Source organism: Diabrotica undecimpunctata, chromosome 3, assembly GCF_040954645.1.
Source record: "Diabrotica undecimpunctata isolate CICGRU chromosome 3, icDiaUnde3, whole genome shotgun sequence".
NCBI classification, from domain to species: Eukaryota; Metazoa; Arthropoda; class Insecta; order Coleoptera; family Chrysomelidae; genus Diabrotica; species Diabrotica undecimpunctata.
The window spans coordinates 93,259,519-93,280,551 of NC_092805.1; the positions used below are offsets into that span (position 1 = coordinate 93,259,519).

General features: G+C 34.3%; 1 protein-coding gene across 1 annotated transcript in view; it reads left to right on the plus strand.

The window, feature by feature from the left end:
- LOC140435962 (uncharacterized) overlaps nt 1-21,033 on the plus strand; it is a 64,398-nt gene that overhangs the window by 4,610 nt on the left and 38,755 nt on the right. The window contains exon 3 of the mRNA XM_072524673.1: nt 15,634-19,864. Coding sequence (XP_072380774.1) covers nt 15,634-19,864 — 4,231 coding nt within the window. The remainder of the gene's footprint in view (nt 1-15,633; nt 19,865-21,033) is intronic.

Consider the following 21,033-nt stretch of genomic DNA (forward strand, 5'->3'; position numbering starts at 1 on the left):
TGTGCTTTTGCTTCCACTATCTTTTTTCTTATTAGTCTTTGTATTTCTTTATATTTATTAAAGTCTTTGTTCTTGTGTTGCCGTCTCACATTCATCATTTCTAATATTTCATTAGTTATCAATGGTTTCTTGTTTCTTTGATTCGTGTATTTAAGGTGGTTTTCAGCTTTTAGAAATACAGTCTTAAGTTCTTTCCATATTATTTGGTTTAAGTCGTCGGATTCTTCTGGTACATCATTTTCCTTTTGTTTGTTTTTAAGTTCTCGATATTCGTGGTTAAGTTATTGTGATATCTTCTGTCTCGTTTCTATATACTTGAGTAAGCTCATGTCTGATTTATGTTCTCTTTTCTTTCTTTTTATGCTTTTCAACGTGTTTTTGAATTTGGCGACGAGCAAGGTATGGTCGGAAGGAACATCTGCACTGGGGTAAGTTTTTGCGCTTTGTATGCTATTCGGTATCTCTGGTTGATTATAATATAATCTATTTGGTTTCTGACGCAATTTTTATCATTGCCTTTTGGCGATTTTCATGTATATAGTCTGCACGCAGGTAATTTGAACCATGTATTCATAATAGTAATATTCTGTTCTTGGCAAAATTGAAATGGCGTCGATTAAAATAGATAATCTATGACAGCAGAAATGTCAATAAAAAGAGGAGTTCGCCAGGGCTGTGTACTTTCTCCACTATTGTTTATTATATACTTCGAAAAGATCTTCCAAAATGCCCTCGAAAATATTGCAGGAGGAATAAAAATCAACGAAAAATATGTAAACAACTTAAGATACGCAGACGACACCGTCATTATTTCGGACAATGCTGAGGGTTTGCAACGACTTTTGAATGCCATAACGAGAGAGGAAGATAGCTTGGAGATAAATATAAACACAAATAAAACAAAAGTAATGGTCGTTACACGTGCACCAAATGCCGACATTAATATTCGTATCTACAACAAACAGATAGAACGCGTACAAAAATTCCAGTATCTTGGTTGCTGGATAACAAACGATCTTGACTACAAGGTTGAAATATGTGCTCGTATAGACTATGCTAGGTCCGCTTTTCAAAGAATGAAAAAATTCCTAATAAACTCTACCTTATCGTTGGATATCCGATACCAATTTGTAAAAACAGTCATTTATTCCATATTGCTATACGGAGTGAAAACATGGACTCCCGGACTCTCGTATGAGATGTGTAGAAGTCTTTGAGATGTGTATTTTTCGAAGGATGCTGAAGATTTCTTGGGACAGAGCACGTAACCAACAAAGAGGTGCTGAGAAGGCAGAGAGAACTCCTAAATATTGTTAAAACCAGAAAAACGAGTTGTCTAGGACATATTTACAGAGGAGAAAAATAAACTTCCTACGACTGATAATCGAAGGGAAAGTGGAAGGAAAAACAGGTCCAGGAAGGAGAAAATGCTCCTGGCTGAAAAATATAAGAGACTGGATAGGCATGAACACACATTCGATACTAAGAAGAGCTCAAGATAGAGAGCAATTTGTTGTAGTTATAGCCAACCTTCAGTAATGGAGAGGGCACCTTAAGAAGAAATCAAACATGGTTTTATCTCAAAAATTAAAGGCATCTGTGCAAAAAGAAGGCAGCTCCATATTTTTACGATTTTTCGTTTTCAATCAATGTACGTTCATTCAAAGGCGCTCTATCGATTGGTACAAAAACGAGGCAGCTTCGGTAACTCGTTAGGCAAATATAATAAATATTCAGATCTCTACCTATTGGATGCAGCATCTTCAAATGTGGAAGACGCCGCCGTGACCTCGTTGCCGAGATGCCGCGTTTGGTAAGTTGTTATTCGTCTTTAATTTACGTCGGTATTCTGTGCATTTTATGATATTTTAAGAATTTGTTAAATAACGGCAAAGTGTCAAGTAGTAATAGTTCACACAAACAATTTGACGATCCGGACAGAGATCCCGATTTTTCTCCAGATGACCCCGGACCTAGTCATAGACGATTTTCTGTGTTTAATTTAAGTACTGAAATTTTATCACTGGTAGTAGTGATGACGGTGAATAGAAACAAACAGTTATAAAGAAAAACAAGTAGACAAGAAGCCAGCAAGAGATGTGAAATAAAAGTAGTGTGAAGTAGTAGATGTGTAAGTGAAATAAAAATATTGCTAATAAATGGAAATCTGAAGGAAAGCTCTTTTATCGGTATTAAAAATAAAAATAAATGTCTGAAAGGTAAAAGAACACTGGCAAAAACTATAACTGTAAATTTAAATGTTTCTAAAAAAAATTAAGGAAATTTTTAAGCCGGACTTTTAGCAATATTTAATGATATTTCTAATAAAGAAAAACAGGTCATATTTCTTAAGGAAGGGGGGCAAATAGCTATAAAAAAGGTTACCAGATCTAGATCTAAAGTAGGTGGAGTGCTAAAACGTTCTTGTTTCTGTGAATACAATATAAAACTCGGCATAAACTTTAAACAGGGTTTGTAGAAATAGTTTTGATTCATTATATGACCCTAGTAAGAAAAGAGTAGAACTTATCAAGCACTTGAAAGATAATATTCCAGCACCAAAAGATATGTGTGGAAAACACAGCGATTACCCCAATAAGATACGTGAGGATTTTTTTAAGCCCTTCTCTCTATTAAGGCCTCTTCTAATTCTCGCCATTCATCTCTGTTGTTTGTAAGACGTTTCCACATTGGTCCTGCAGTTCTTTTATTATCGTCACTCCAGCGCACTTGCGGTCTTCCTCGTGGTCTTTTGGCTTCATATGGCCGCCAATTTCCGATTTCTTTATTCCAATCGGCCATCCTTAAGACGTTCGTTATGTCCAGCCAATTTCCATTTCAGTTTAGTTGCCTGTTCGACAGCATCTTTTACTTTTGTTCTATTACGAATGTCTTCATTGGTTTTATGGTCTTTGAGTGAGATACTCAGCATCTGTCGTTTCATAGCTCTGTGAGTTTTTATGATTTTCTCCATGTTTATTTTAGTAAATGTCCAGGTTTGTGCTCCATATGTAAGTACAGGTAGGATACAGGAATTAAACACTTTGGTTCGTAGTCTTTGAGATATATTTTTATTTTCAAGTACGTATGAGTGTCTTCCGAATGCTGCCCATCCCATTTTTACACGTCTGCTTATTTCGGTAGTCTGATTTTCTTTGCTTACCTTGACATTTTGATCTAGATATGTATATTCGTCTACGTGTTCTATCTCTGTCCCTTGGATGTTTATCATAGGTTTGTCATCTTTGTTTGACATTAGTTTAGTTTTGCTGAAATTCATTTTCAATCCTTTTTTTAGGGATTCTGTGTATAGCTCCTCAATCATCGTATTCAGATCCTCAATCATTCCATGTGTCGGCTATTAGTACTAGGTCATCTGCGTATCTAAGATGGTTCAAGTATCTTCCGTTAATAGGGATTCACCTATTCTCCCAATCTATTGACTTAAAGATATCTTCTAGGGCAGTTGTAAATAATTTTGGAGATATTTTGTTTCCTTGTCTTACGCCTCGGTTGATTTTTACTGGTCTTGTTTCGATTCCATTACCCAACGTCACTATCATTTCAACTTGTTCGTAAATATTATGTATTAATATTCTGTACCTGGAGTCGATCCGGTTGTTGACTAATACTTCTTCTATTTCATACAGTTCTACGCTATCAAAAGCTTTTTCATAATCTATAAAAGCCAGACAATACGAGATTGTATTTGTTAGTATTTTCTATTAAGATTTTCAAAGTATATAGATGATCACAGGTGCTGTACCCTAAATCCGGCTTGTTCTACTGGTTGATATGCGTCAAATTTAATTGTTAATCTGTGTTACGGTTCTGTAACGATAACATTTTTAAATAAAATATAATATTAATAAAAAAAAAATAAAGCACGCCGCTGTTCAAATGTTAATAAAGGAATTATTTCTGTGGTCATATCAAGGGGTCTTTTTCTAAAGTGTAAGAATAGTTATCTATTGCGTATGATACGAATTAAAGCGAGATGGACATGTCTCGCCCAAATATCAGAACTAGTTTTGCAGCCTATACAAAAATATGGATGGGTTCGTCCAAGGTTACTTAATAGCAAGAAATGAAAAACAAAAAGACATTGGAGAGAAGACTGGGAAAGTGAAATGTTGTCATGTTGATGAAATGGATTATGCCGCAATTCCGGCAGTTAAAAATTACTTCTAATAATCGTTAATGTTAGTTCTAGTGTAACGAACTTAGTATGTACGTTCTGTGTAAAAAGTTAAAGTGCTGAAGGTGAAATGGTAGATGGTTTTACAACAACTTTTGGAAAAGCAAGGTAAATTTTACCCAATATAAAATGCAGCATAGGGCATAGCTGAAATCTAGGCCAACGAATAATTCGACACCTAATAAGAGTCCGAAGAACATCAATAAGTAGACTATTGTGCTTTCTTTTTCTTTAAAAACCTAGGTTTCGGTAACGCGCTAAGGCCTTTAAGAAAATAAAAAATATACAATATGACTGAACAAATTTCTCACCAATCCGCAGTTTTTTAGTAGTTTTATTCAATCATTTTTGCAATAAATCGTTTATACAGATTGGATTTTACTAAGTTCTAATATTGCATTTAAAAATAGTATTCAGTAAATAAGTTAGTATTAACATTAAAATTCAACTATAATTAACCTAACTAAAACCTTTAGGGTTTAAGGATAGGATAGAATTGTCCAGTCCTATCGTATAAATAGGTTGGTACCAATCCTTAGGGTATGTAAATGTTTATTTCTTTATGTAGGTATTTAATGATTAAAATACATTATGTCATTTTACCTAAGCTACACAAGAATTTGTTATATTATTTTATATTAAACCGACTTTCATAATTTATTGGATTTTATTTCTAGACATAGTTTGTTGTTGGATTTACAGGTTGTCCTATTAGAATATAAAAATTTATATTCAATAATACAGGGTTTCTCAGGGTACCTAGTGATTCGTTAACATTATCAGTTGGTCGTAATTACTGAAACTCTGGGTGGTCCACTAAATCGAAGGGTCTTCAAGCGAAGAAGTAAAAATCGCAAGGAACTGTGGGACAGTGAAGTCTTTTTCTGGGTTTAGAATTTTACTAATCACCGGGGTTGGCTTGGTATCACTGTTCTCCCACATTTGTATGGTTCTTCGACCGCGGATCCTCAATTTTAGGGCACAAAGAGCCACGGATCTGTTGTTCCTTTAATCTGGGCACATTAATGTTAATATAAAAATTAATAAAACGAAAAGCAAAGAAAGTAAAAAGTATACGACCGAATAAACCAACAGCAGACAGTCTAGAAAAATGGTAAAAGAGCTAATATGGCAACAGAAATAATTTTCCAAATAGAAAAACAGTAAAAAAAAAATATTAGTACTAAAAAGAGTACAACAAATTTATTTATGTTTCTATTAGTTAATAAAAACTATAGAATTCTTTTGTCTAAAAGAAACATTAGGTTATGTAAGGTACTTAATAATTTCTAAAGCAGATTTGATCTGCATCAAACCCTTTGTTTGCTTACAACAGACCAAGGGATGTCAAGTCCTTAAAAAACCAAAATTAGAAGTTTTTCAGTATTTAAATAATACATATTATACATGAGTTTATAAAACGTTCTATATACCTAAAACGTTGAAATCAATTTTCAAAAATAAATAAAGTTTAAAAAGATAAATTCAAAATAAAGTTCTTTTGTAGGAAAGATAAAGTTTTTGCAATAATTCTTTAGAAATAAACTTTAGAAAGAAAGAATATTCAAAATTTATAAAATAATTTGAAACAAATATAAAACATTTTATTTAAAAAATAAAAACCATTTGATAATACCCTATTTAAATTAATATATTAAAATAAAATGTCTAACCACAAAGCCACCCGTGCAGCTTATAAAGGAAAAATTAGTCAAATCCTAAATCAAGTAAAAAATTCTATCGTAGAGGTTGATCTAGATATTTACGATATTAAGAGATTTTAGGAAAATTGAGGACGTATTATGAAAAATATAATGAAGCATATTTCATGTTGCTAGAAGATGAAAGGTTCACAGATGATAAAGACAATGAAATGGTGGACCAAATTTATTATGAAGCTATAAAATTAATAAAAGGGACAATGCGGAGGTTGAACAGCCAACCAAGTGAAGCTGAACCGACGCGGCAGCCAATGGCGATGGAAGCGAAAGTGAATGTCACTCTTCCTAAAATAAACATACCTGTGTTTTCACATGGAAATGAAGAATATGGTCCATTTAAAGAATTATTCAAGTCACTCATCATGGAGAACGAATCAATACCGGAAGTACAAAAGCTGCTATATTTAAAAACGTCTGTAAAAGGCGAGGCTTTTAAACTACTAGAAAACATACCCGTAAGTGGTGAAAACCTAAGGCTAGCATGGGAGGTGTTAGATTCACGATATGCAAATAAAGCGCAATTAATAAAAAATATAATTAAAACCCTTTTAAATAATAAACCTATACAGCATTCAAACAATTTAACGAATGACCTACGGGAAATGTATACCAACACTTATAATAGTTGGAACAAACTAAAAAATTTAAATTTAACACCCCAACAAATATTGGATATTTTTATGATCAATATGGTTGAGCAACGATTGGATTATGGTACAAAAAGGGCACTCGAATTTGGGTCGCATGCCGAAGAAATACAGACTTTTGAGGAGTTTTTAGACAGTGTAAAAGTACACTGTGAACATTTAGAAAATTTGAACCATTTCAAAAAGACAGGACCGTCTTTAGAAATAAAGAGGAGAGCTAGTTTCCATATTTCCAACGATAGCAAAGCCGAGGAATGTACTTATTGTAAATTAAATAACCATAAAATTACCAACTGCTATAAATTTAATAATCTTCTTAACGATCAAAAATATCAATATGTTAAAGAGCATAAGCTTTGTATTAAATGTCTAAAAGGACATACAGATAGTTGTAGAAGCGATATAAAATGTAAATATTGCGCAAAAGACCATCATAGTCAAATGCATTTCAGAACTAAAACTGAGAGTTCTTCAAATATAAACGTGAAAAAAGATTCAAAAAATAATTTTACTAATAATAAAAATAAAAATAGTGCCAATAATGGCTATAAAAATAAAACAAACAGTAAAACGGATGTCAATGACAATGAGGCAAGTACGTCCGCAAATACAACTGTTCTAATAATGCTTCTAGTAATCAATCAACAGTTGTGTTGCTTGGTACTATCCAAGCGTACGTATATAATGTAAAGGGTCAGAAAAAGGTCGCCAGAATCCTGCTCGATCAAGGCAGCCAGACTTCTTTCTGCACAGAGCAATTTGCTGAACAATTGAATTTGAAACCTATAGATGCTAAGCTGCAGATAAGGGGCATCGCGGAAAAGGCTTCGGTGTCAAATAAAATGTTAAAATTACGTTTGACAACTTTGAATAATAAAAATAAATTTAATATTAAATGTCATATTTTGCCAAAAATCACTGGCGATTTGCCACAGTTACGTATAAATAAAGATAAGTTGCGATTGCCGGAAAACTGTAGCCTGGCAGATATAGAATTTAATATACCGGGGAGGGTCGATATCTTGCTCGGAGCCGATTATGCTTATGATATATTGCTAGAAGGCATTGTAAGACTTGGTAAAAATTTACCGATATTACAAAATTCCAAATTCGGACATATCTTGTGTGGTTCGGTTCCTCGATATGCACTGACGGATGCGAATTCTTTTGTAGCTTGTGTAAATAATGTTCACTCTACATTTTCACTCCATTCGAATACGGAATCTTCATTAGAAAAATATGTAAAGAAGTTCTGGGAATTGGAGAGCATCCCTGAAGTGATGATGGACCGGACGCAGGATGAAGTACTGGAGGAGCACTTTCAGAAAAATACAATAATACTACAGGATGGTGCCTATCAAGTTACTCTACCAGAAAATGATCAAATAAAAGATTTAGGAAGTTCAAGATACCAGGCAGAAAAGAGGTTTCGTGCATTGGAAAATAAATTTAGAACTGCTCCAGAAGCGTTCCTGGAATATAAACAAGTTATACAGGAGTATATAGACAGCGGACATGTTGAAAAGGTAGAAAATTCGCAGGAGTATAAAAATGTACATAATGTACAAAAATACTATATGCCACATTTTGCGGTAATAAAAACAGAAAGCTCCTCTACGAAAGTGCGCGTCGTTTTTGACTGTTCAGCAAAAACGAATACTGGTTTGTCCTTGAATGATGTCCTATACAAAGGAATGCAAGTACAACCCAATTTGTATGAAATACTATTAAGGTTCCGTACATTTAGTTATATTTTAATGGCGGATATAGAAAAAATGTTTAGACAAGTCCGTGTCGATCCTAATCAACTGTATTTATTAAATTTTTTGTGGAGAGAAAACCCCACAGATAATTTTGAACACTATCAAATGAATAGGCTTCCTTTCGGTCTGACCTGTTCACCCTGGTTGTCCACTAGGGTTTTAAATCAAATCGCGGAGATTAACAAAGATAAACATAAAGGAGCCTCGATTAGCCTGCTTAACCAGACTTGGGTTGACGATATACTTACAGGATGTCAACATAAAGAGGATTTAAAAAATATATATACCGGTCTTAACGAAATATTAAATAAAGCCGGTTTTAACCTTCATAAATGGGGATCGAATGATCAAGAGTTCATAAATGAAATTTGTACAACTCCGATAAAAGAATATCACTTACATACGGAGGAAAATATAGAACAAGTGAATAAAGTTTTAGGTACCAAATGGTGCGCTCCACGCGACGAATTTATGTACACATTTTCTCTGGAAAATTCAGAGAAAAACCTCACAAAGAGAGGCATTTTAGCTACTGTAGCTAAATGGTACGATATATTTGGGTTATTAGCTCCGGTGATAGTACAGGGGAAATTAATAATACAAAAATTATGGAGCCTTAAATTAGGTTGGGATGAAAATTTGAAAGATCCTGAAATATTGCATGAATGGGAGCAATTATTAAAAGAATTGCCTCTTATAGAAAATTTAAAAATTCCTAGGTGTCTTTTTGAAATAAATAAAGTAATAAAATCCATAGAAATACATTCATTTAGTGACGCAAGCGCCACTTGTTTCTATTGTTGTATTTATGTGCGGGCAGTGTATCAAGATGATACTGTAACTAGCCGGTTGCTAACCGCTAAAACTAGGGTTGCTCCGTTGAAGGTCACCACGATACCACGATTAGAGTTATCTGCTCTGTTACTGAGTGCAGAACTCTCCCAAAAGGTATATGAAACCTTGTCCTCCGTTTTGGAAGTAAAACAGATACACTTATGGTGCGATTCAGAGATAGCAATATATTGGGTAAAGTCCCCAGAAACAAATTGGAATGTTTTTGTGGCAAACAGGGTAAAAAAATTCCAAAACATATCAAAAAATATCATATTGCATCACATACCCACTAAATTGAACGTCGCGGATATTCCTACGCGTAAAATTAAAATTGCTCAATTAATTGATAATAAATTATGGTGGAACGGACCTGAATTCTTGTTAAATAAAAATATTGATTATACACAATTTAAATTGAATGTTGATTATAACACTGACACGGAGCTTAAGAAGCAAAAGGTAGCCTTAGTGGTAAGACATGTCGAAACAAAAGATATATTTTCCGAATTATTTAATAAAACGTCAACGTTTACTAAACTCTTGTATACTATAGCCTTTGTAAATAGGTTTGTGAATAATTTAAAAAATTCACGCAATAAATTGCAAACCCAGACGGGTAAAATTACTGTCGAGGAATTAGACCGAGCAGAGATTTTAATTGTAAAAAATATTCAAAAACAAAATTTAAATTTAGAATTTCAGGAGTTAACAAAAAATAACTTTGTAAAAAATAAATCTATACAGAAATTGTGTCCTTTTGTGGACCCACACTTAAAACTTATAAGAGTGGGAGGCCGTTTAGGTAATACTTATTTAAATTACGATCAAAAACACCCTATTTTGTTACCCAGTAATTATAAAATTGTTTATCTATTGTTAAAAAGAGAACACATTCGTTTGCACCACGCAGGTGCTCAAACAGTGTTAGGAAATTTCCGTACTAGGTACTGGCCTATGAACGGTTTAAAAATGATAAAAAAGATTGTTAGATCTTGTCACGTATGCTTTAGGTATAAGCAGAGAAATGCCGAGCAGTTGATGGCAGAATTACCTGCCAATAGGGTAACGCCCAACCGAGCCTTTACAAATGTAATGGTAGACTATGGGGGATATTTTCAGATTAAAACTTCTACATTGCGAAAGGCCTCATTAGTTAAATGTTACATGGCAGTTTTTGTATGCACGGTTACAAAAGCCGTTCATTTGGAATTAGTTTCCGATTTGTCTACAGAGGCATATATAATGGCACTAAAACGTTTTGTAAGTAGAAGGGGGTTGCCGAAATCTATTTTGTCAGATAACGGTACGTGTTTTTGGGGATGTCGAAACAAATATAAAGAATTAAAAACTTTTTTCCAGAAGTCGGAGGTAAAGGCGGAAATAAAGAATTATTGTTTAAATAATTTCATAGAATTTAAATTTTTAACACCTCAAGCACCCCATCAGGGTGGCTTGCATGAAGCTGGCGTAAAAAGGGCCAAATATCACATTTATAGGATGTTAGGTGATACTAAATTAACTTTCGAACAATTCTATACGGTGTTAACCCAAATAGAGGCCGTGATGAACTCTCGCCCTCTGACACCCATCTCCAACGATGCAAATGACTTAAGTAGTCTCACCCCCGGACATTTTCTAATAGGAGAAAGTCTAGTGAATTTACCTGAAAGGGATATTTTAAATGTTAATGAAAACAGACTGTCTGTATACGAAAAGTTAACTCGAATTCAACAAACCTTTTGGAAACGCTGGAGTTTAGACTATTTATCTGAACTCCAGGCCCGTAATAAGTGGTATTTAGAGCGGGACAATTTGAAATTAAATGACCTAGTCTTACTAAAAGACGATAATTTGCCACCAATGAAATGGAAATTGGCAAGAGTAATAAAAATACATCCGGGTTCGGACGGTAAGGTGCGAAATGTGGAAGTAAGGACATCTACTGGTATATATACCAGACCCATTACTAAATTATGTATTCTACCTTTAGAAAAGGAGATGCTGGCTTTCGAGAAGGAAAGTCTAGTAAATATGACTAAAATAGTAGACTTAAAGGGAAAATGTAACATTAACTTGGAAAAGGTTACGGCCTGAGGTTCCGAGGGGAACAAAAATTTCTCCCGAAATTGGGTCTTGGGAATTTCCCAAGCCGGGGGAAAAATGTTACGGTTCTGTAACGATAACATTTTTAAATAAAATATAATATTAATAAAAAAAAAATAAAGCACGCCGCTGTTCAAATGTTAATAAAGGAATTATTTCTGTGGTCATATCAAGGGGTCTTTTTCTAAAGTGTAAGAATAGTTATCTATTGCGTATGATACGAATTAAAGCGAGATGGACATGTCTCGCCCAAATATCAGAACTAGTTTTGCAGCCTATACAAAAATATGGATGGGTTCGTCCAAGGTTACTTAATAGCAAGAAATGAAAAACAAAAAGACATTGGAGAGAAGACTGGGAAAGTGAAATGTTGTCATGTTGATGAAATGGATTATGCCGCAATTCCGGCAGTTAAAAATTACTTCTAATAATCGTTAATGTTAGTTCTAGTGTAACGAACTTAGTATGTACGTTCTGTGTAAAAAGTTAAAGTGCTGAAGGTGAAATGGTAGATGGTTTTACAACAACTTTTGGAAAAGCAAGGTAAATTTTACCCAATATAAAATGCAGCATAGGGCATAGCTGAAATCTAGGCCAACGAATAATTCGACACCTAATAAGAGTCCGAAGAACATCAATAAGTAGACTATTGTGCTTTCTTTTTCTTTAAAAACCTAGGTTTCGGTAACGCGCTAAGGCCTTTAAGAAAATAAAAAATATACAATATGACTGAACAAATTTCTCACCAATCCGCAGTTTTTTAGTAGTTTTATTCAATCATTTTTGCAATAAATCGTTTATACAGATTGGATTTTACTAAGTTCTAATATTGCATTTAAAAATAGTATTCAGTAAATAAGTTAGTATTAACATTAAAATTCAACTATAATTAACCTAACTAAAACCTTTAGGGTTTAAGGATAGGATAGAATTGTCCAGTCCTATCGTATAAATAGGTTGGTACCAATCCTTAGGGTATGTAAATGTTTATTTCTTTATGTAGGTATTTAATGATTAAAATACATTATGTCATTTTACCTAAGCTACACAAGAATTTGTTATATTATTTTATATTAAACCGACTTTCATAATTTATTGGATTTTATTTCTAGACATAGTTTGTTGTTGGATTTACAGGTTGTCCTATTAGAATATAAAAATTTATATTCAATAATACAGGGTTTCTCAGGGTACCTAGTGATTCGTTAACATTATCAGTTGGTCGTAATTACTGAAACTCTGGGTGGTCCACTAAATCGAAGGGTCTTCAAGCGAAGAAGTAAAAATCGCAAGGAACTGTGGGACAGTGAAGTCTTTTTCTGGGTTTAGAATTTTACTAATCACCGGGGTTGGCTTGGTATCACTGTTCTCCCACAATCTGTTTGTAATAATCTTTATAAAGGTTTTGTAAAGTTGTGAAAGAAGTGAAATTGGTCGATAATTTATCAGGTCTGTGGTGTCTCCCTTTTTGTGAATTAGTATTGTTTTAGTAGTATTCCATTGTTCGGGTATGTTTCCTTCGACTAGACATTTATTGAATAGTATTTTTAGATATGTGATGGCTTCTTCTCCGCCTTCATTCAGCATTTCTACTAGGATTCCATCGCTTCCATGAGCTTCATTCCTTTTTATTTCTTTTGCTGCTCTCTATTTCTTCGTGGTTTATTTCGGGCATCACTTCTAAGTTGACATTAAAAGAGTTAGAGTTAGAACTTTTCAATTGAGTTTGCTATATCAGATTTACTTTTTTCTAGTTGTCCTTGTTCATTTTTAATGGTTATTATGTTTTTCTTTCCTAGTTTCGGTTTGGTGCATTTGAGACTTCAGTTTTTCTCTATGACTTGTTTTATACGGTATTCTTGATGTTTTTTAATGTCCTCTTTTATCTGTTTTCTTATTACTCGAATAAGCTCTTTAAATTCTGCAGTGTCTCTTTTGTTTTATCTCGGAAGATCTTTTCTTTGTTTCAGCATGTTTTATGATTCTACACTTATTTTGGATTTTCGTTTTCTGTTAGCGGTTGCCACTTCTGAGCTTGCATTTAATAGTTCTTTTGTTATGACTTCATTGATTTTATTTAAACTAAGTCTATCTAGATTTGATACTTTCGCAGATTTTAACTTGCTTTTATATTGTTCTGTATTAGATTTTAGTTTATCTGTGTCTATATTCCAAGTTTTTTTGTAATTTATTTCTATTTTTATTATGTTTTATCTCTAATTTAGCTCTAACCATTCGGTGATCGCTACTTACTGACACCGTATTTATTACTGTTACGTCCTGTATGATATCTGTTTTGTTACACAGTATGTAATCTATTTCGTTCTGAGATTTTCCGTCTGGGGATAGCCACGTCCACTTTCTTTGAGGTTTTTTCTTATAGAATGTGTTCATTGCATAGTATTTGTGGGCTTGTAGTAAGTTAACCAAGATTTCTTATCTCTCATTTCTAACTCCATAGTGATGATATAATACATTAAACCGATTCGCATATACAGCCATTTCCGAAAAGATTGTCGCACTATCTGTCTCGCACTTTCTCTCTCTCTCTCTTTCCCTCCAATGGCGCTACAGCCCAAATCGCGCCTTACCTCCTCCAAACTATGCCTCCAACCTTACCGGTCCCGCGCCGATCATCTCTAGGTTCTCACGTCTAGCAAATTTTGCGCTTCCGCGGCCACTTCATTTCACACCTTTTCCGTGGCCTTCGTTTTGGTTTTGCGACCTGCATTTTATTGTCTGGGGCTCTTTTTGGCAATTTTTTAGTCCCCATTCTCACTACATGACCAGCCCATCGAAGTCTATGAAAATAAAAACAGTTGGTAAAGTTCATGGTTGTATCTGGATCTCCATACTCCGTTTTCGTTAATAGGTCCAAATATCTTTCTTAGGACTTTTCTTTCAAAGATTTCCAGCTTTCGTTTTGTGTCTTCTGTTATAACCCATGTCTCGCATCATAACATACTATTGGACTGATAATAGTTTTGTAGACCCTGATTTTTGATCTCCGGGGTGTGTTTGTGGAGTGGAACACATGGACAGTGAACACATTGGAGTGAAAAGTAAGCTTTGTTTCCCTTTACTATTGTTCTTTGAATTTCTGGTTCTTCTGTTCCATCCGTATTTTATGTGACTCCCAGATATGTGAACTTTCTACAGTTTCAATATCGTCCTCTAATTCAACTGTGCCTCTGTTTCCCCTAGCTCTTTTCTGGTTACATTTTTGTCTTTTGAATATTTATTTCTAGTTCGGTCTGCTAATGTCATCGGCATAGGCGACAATCTGTATTGATTTAGTGATTGAGATTACCTTTTCCTATATTCAGTTGTCTTATCACGAGTCAGGTTGAATAGTGTCGGTGCGAGCCCGTCTCCAGCCCAATCATCGCAATGATGATTGACCGTATTTTGAATGGTTATTGTTCTAGGAAAATCTGACGATCTTTAATATAATGTTTCTCAATTTCTCAACCGCAGCACAAAAAACTACCCTACCACTTACTAACACATCCACCCGAAGCCGTTGGTCAATTAGTAAAGGATTGCTTATATCGGGAATCACTCGGTGAATGAGTATATAGTAGGAAGAAATATAGTGACCCAAGAGTGGCCGATAGGAAAGATTAAAGACATTTCACTCAACAGAAGTTGAAACAGAGTAAAATGTGAAGATCCTTATGATTCACCAGGTGCGTTTCATAAACGTGAGAGTATTAATATACTTTGTGTTACCGCTTATACCTCAAGGTGTTAACTATAGACTATATGGCTCGTCCAGTATGCCATAGCATGAAGCATAAAGTGCACGTCATTCATTTTTTTTTTAGAATGTGCACACCACAACGCGATAGCCTGACCCTTTGTTTATCGTTAAACAAATTAGCTGCGTACATTTAAAATACTAACTATATCGAGAGGGTACATTACTAGTTCGTCTTGGTCATCATATATACCATTAACTTGTTTTTTTTTTAAGATCCCAGCAATTTGCTTAATTTTCTTGTGAAGTTGGAAGTTGTTGCCGAGTTTTAAATAAATAAATAGATCCAAATGACAAATATTGCTAAAAGTTGATTTGATAGTAAAAATTCCGATTAGGAAAATCTGATTCGTCCTTTTTTGATCGATGATATCGGCCTTCTGATTATTATTTTTTTAAACAGTTTATAGATGTTTTTACCTATCTTGTTCACAATGTATTTGTAAAAAAATCCTGCTACATTTTCTACATTTCTATACATTTTTTACTTTAACAATGTTTTGGATACTAAAATTTTAAACGTCTATCATCTTTATTTAAGATTACAATTTATTATCACCATTATATATACCTAATTGCTATAAATCTAACACACATTTGGTTTTAGATGACGAATACCATTCTGCTTCGGACGAAATTATAACTCTAGATGGTGTTTTTCGAGAAAATGGTTCTACAAAAGACAGAATAGTCCTTGATGCTCAAGATATCGCAATAAAACATGGAATGCTCCTTCGTTTAGATAAAAAAAGAGTAGCTCAAGATAAGGAAATAATTCCAAGAGGAGTTGTACTTCCTGATGGAAGTCGTGTATTATCTAACGGAAATATTCAAAGGCCAGATGGAACTATTATAACACATGATGGGGATATTCAGCCATTAACGACTACTTTTCGTCCGTTTCCGTTAAACGGAAGTACTATACAAACTGATTTAAGTAAACAGACAAAAAAACATCAACTACCTGAAGGATACATTATAGAGCCAGATGGCAGTATACAACCCTTGGGTAGCAAATTATTATCAGATGGAACTATTTTAAGACCAGATGGAAACATTGTTTACCCTGACGGAACTGTCAAATCTTTCGATGGGCACGTTCTTCCTCTTAAAAAATCAATAGAATTAAGCCAAAGCTTTATGTTGCCCGACGGTACAATTGTCCAAGAAGATGGTACCATCGTAGGACCAGATGGTAGTATTTATCCAAAGGGAAGTAGACTTTCTCCAGGCGGTACCATTTTATTACCCGATGGTAAGTCAGGTCAAAAACATCAACTACCTGAAGGATACATTATAGAGCCAGGTGGAAGTATACAACCCTTGGGTAGCAAATTATTATCAGATGGAACTATTTTAAGACCAGACGGAAACATTGTTTACCCTGACGGAACTGTCAAATCTTTCGACGGGCAGGTTCTTCCTCTTAAAAAATCAATAGAATTAAGCCAAAGCTTTATGTTGCCTGACGGTACAATTGTCCAAGAAGATGGTACCATCGTAGGACCAGATGGTAGTATTTATCCAACGGGAAGTAGACTTTCTCCAGGCGGTACCATTTTATTACCCGATGATAAGTCAGGTCAAAAACATCAACTACCTGAAGGATACATTATAGAGTCAGGTGGAAGTATACAACCCTTGGGTAGCAAATTATTATCAGATGGAACTATTTTAAGACCAGACGGAAACATTGTTTACCCTAACGGAACTGTCAAATCTTTCGACGGGCAGGTTCTTCCTCTTAAAAAATCAATAGAATTAAACCAAAGCTTTATGTTGCCTGACGGTACAGTTGTCCAAGAAGATGGTACCGTCGTAGGACCAGACGGTAGTATTTATCCAACGGGAAGTAGACTTTCTCCAGGCGGTACCATTTTATTACCTGATAGTAAGTCAATAAAACAAGATGAAACACTTGTTGATAAGGATAAAATTTTAGAAAAAGCAATTGTAAAATCAGAAGAGATCATTCCAGAACAAAACGATATATACAGTTACACAAATCAACTTAAAACTAAATTTAAAAGTAGAGAAAGTCCACATGAAATTGATATAGGAACACAAAAAATATCTCAACAAATAGAAGGGGTTTTAACTAGAAGTAATGATTTAGATGAAAGATCCGATACCAATATAACACAAAAAGATAAACCAATTATAGTAGTAGATAAAAGTGATAATCTTCTTGATATTGATATAAAAAAAGATATAAGCACACCTCAAGATGGTGTACCAGAAAATGATAACACTGATATGCAACTAGATAAAATTACTGCTAAAGGAAGCGTTACACTAGAGGATGCTTTAACTACGAAGATCAGTGTGGGTGTGTCTGAAATTACTGAGACAGTTACAACTAAAAATGGACAACATTATCAAATACCAGGTTTAATAGCTAAAGATAAAGAAAATGAAGTATTAACCGACAGAGAAGAAGCTGCTACAGTAAGTGAGTTACCGATTCAAAGGCAAATTACACCTGACAGTCTTCCCATATCTTCAATTACTCCTGAAAGTGACATTATCACACGAAAAACTTATTCAGAAACAAACGCTGATACTATAAAAACTGATGAAATAAAATCTCAACCCAGATCAGTACCTGGAATACCAGATAAAGATGGACTAGATGACGCATTAAAGGATAAAGAAAAAGGTGCTTCCAATGGGCTACCAATTAAAACTCGAGCTACAAGTGATAGTTTTCCCACACCAACAATTACACCTGAAAGTGTCATTATGAAACAAAAAAAATCTGGTTCATTAAATAGGCTACCAATTAAAAAACGAGTTACAAGTGATAGTTTACCCATACGATTAATTGCACGTGAAAGTGTCACTATGAAACAAAAAATATTAAGTTATTCGGAAACGGATGCTGCCACTATAAAGACCGATAAAGTTATGTCCCAACCTAGTGAGGCGGGTACAACCGTAAATGGGCCATATCCATTATCCAGCGTAATAGCTAAAGATGGAGCAGATGAAGTACTAAAGGATAAAGAAAAAGCTGCTACATTAAGTGACTTACCAATTAAAAGCAAAGATACACCTGATAGTCTTCCCACAGTTGCAATTACACCTGAAAGTATCATAATTACACGAAAAATTTCAAGTATTTCTGATCAAGATATATCTCAACTTAGTGAAGAACTTGTAATAACAAATGGAGAATATTATCCACCATCTGGCATAATAGCTAAAGATGGAGCAGATGACGTATTGAAGGATAGCGATAAAGCTGCTCAAATAAGTGAACTACCAATTAAAAGTCAAATTACAGATGATATTTCTACACCGTTAATTACTGCTAAAGGTGCCATTATCAGAGAAAAAGATATTATTCTAGGCACCAATGGATCTGTTATTAAATCAGCAATAAAAACAAGTGAAGATCTATCCAAACCTGAAATTATGCCTGAAAGTGCAATTAGCACAGAAAAAGTGAAGACTTTTACGCCTGATGGATCTGTTATAAAAACTGAAGAAACGGTTTTAAGAAAGTTTGAACCTAGTGAAACAACTCCAACGGCAAATGAACAACAATATCCAATATCCAGTACAATAGATAATGATGAACTAGATCAAATATTACAGGAAAAAGAAAAATCTGTCACAGCAAGTGGGCAACAACTTGAGGGTAAATTTATATCTGACAGTCTTCCCATGCCTCCAATTACCGCAGAAACGTCAGCCGTTAAATCTGTTGAAAAAATTGACGAAATAGTTTTGAAAACCTTTGAAGCAGACGTTCCAACTGTAAAGGATGATATGTCTAAACCTAGTGATACAATTAAAACAACGGAAACAGGTGAAAAATATTATTCATTGCACGCATTAGACATTGGTGAATATCAAATATTAAATGATCAAGAAAAAGTTGCTGAAATAAGTGAGCCGTTAATTAAAACTCAAGTTACACATGAGAATATTCCCATTTCTTCAATTGTGCCTGAAGATTCCACCATAACTGAAAAAACTAGTGTAATAGCTCCAAGTGGAGACATACAGCTAGAAGAAGAAAGTGTAAAACTGATAACTGCTTCCCCAGCTGGAACTTTTACGAAAACAGGAGAAATTGGTGTTTATCCACCTCATGTTGTACGTCCTATAGATGGAGGTGTATCAAGTAGTTCTGAACAGCTTATTAGACTAATTGATACAGAACTAGGTGAAACTGTTTTGAGTGAAAGAGTTAAACATTTAGACGACGTAGGTGAAGCCATATATGTAGATAAACCGATTATAGAATTTGACAGCATTGATAAAAAAAGCCAAACTGAAAAGGTCGGTAATGGTAGAGATAAACTAAGCAAAAGCGATAAAAGACACTCGTCGGAAGTACCTGACTTTGTATCAAAACTATCTTATAAAGACATACCTCCTCCGCTTGAGGTAACTGATAGTAAAAGGCCCAGAAAAAAGCGTTCGTCTAAAACCGATATTAAAGTGTGCACTTGTCATAGTTCCTGCACGTGTATTTTATGTTCATCAGAAATTATGGAAAAACGAGCAAGTAAACCACCTAAAAAAGAATCTAAAACTAAAGAAAGTAAAACTTGCTATTGCAGAGGAACGGGAAATAAAACTCTAACCCAACTTTCTCCTCAACACACTGCTTATCCTAATAACCTGTATCAGCCTCCTCTTCTACATCCTAAACGAAAATGTGAAACCTTTGTGGGAGGTCCTCCATGCAATAAACCAAGACAGCAATTTAATTTGGAAAAAGGAGTAAAGCAAAGATCAAAAATAAGCATCGATGACGTATTTAATCCTAGCACATACAAACGTGATGTTGAAAAGCCTTTAAAAAAAGGAGTTTTCAAAAAAAGGTAAGACATATGAGCTAATTTCGCATTTTCTATAATTTTGTATTTATTTTTTTTAATAAACTTAAAGAGATTCACAAACTTAAAACGATATGTTGAATATTGTCAAATCGTGTTTTATACCATTTTAAACTGTTAAATATTCGAGTGCTAAAGCTCTATGAGTTAACATCGACGAAATGACAAAGATCCAGGCTAATTAATTTTGAGTTTATTGTATTATGTTTACGATCACAATTAGACCAGGCGGTGTCTGTCTTGGCTTGGGTAAATCGTATATGATCCTTATTGCTTTAATCATTTTGAAATAGAGTTTATTGTGAAAAATTAGTTTATTGTGAAGAAGAATTATTTTAACAATATTTAATGAACAATTTTAAGTTTTTGTGCAGAGAAAATAAGGCTATTTTACTCTAAACTTAAATGCTAATTTAAATTGCTTATAATTCTTTTTAACTGAAACAGGTGCATGATTAGTAACGAGTATTCCCCCTCTAGTTCTTATTACTGCTTGCATCCTTCTCGCCATGCTTGCAAGTCAATTTCGGACACATTCTTGTGGAATTGTATTCTATTCATCCTGTGCAGCAAACCAAAGCTGCTCTATCATTTTTCGTCGTATGTGGCGTTTTAGCTGATCCCACATGTGCTCTATTCGATTTAAATTCGGGCAAAATGGTGGCGAATCCCATCTTCAAATTGAACATGATCTTGCAGGATGTTTTGAATGTGTCACCAGTCATCAGTCCAATCACTTCCACAAGTGCGGTGCGTCCTTCCTAACTAATACCTCGCCAAAGCATTATGGCATCATCTCCAAAACTAACGGTCTGGGAGAGATTGCAGGTGGCGAATCGTTCTCCAACTTTTCTGTTGATGTGGTTTCGACCATTTGGCTTCCATAATAGGATTCTGGTCTCATCAGTGAAAAGAACATTTTTCCAGTTGCCGATAATTACACTGAATATGTGTTCTTGCAAATTCTAAACAACGAGCTTAATGATTTGGAGAAGACGTGGAACTTTGGTATGGCGTCTAGGTTTTCAGTTTGTTTATTTTAATCTTCGTCTAACTATTTTTGTTTCCTGTCTCGTGATATTTTTTTAAAGTATTCGAAACTGTAAATTGACTTCCCTGAGACGTCGTGCGATATCTTTTGTGTATATTCTTCC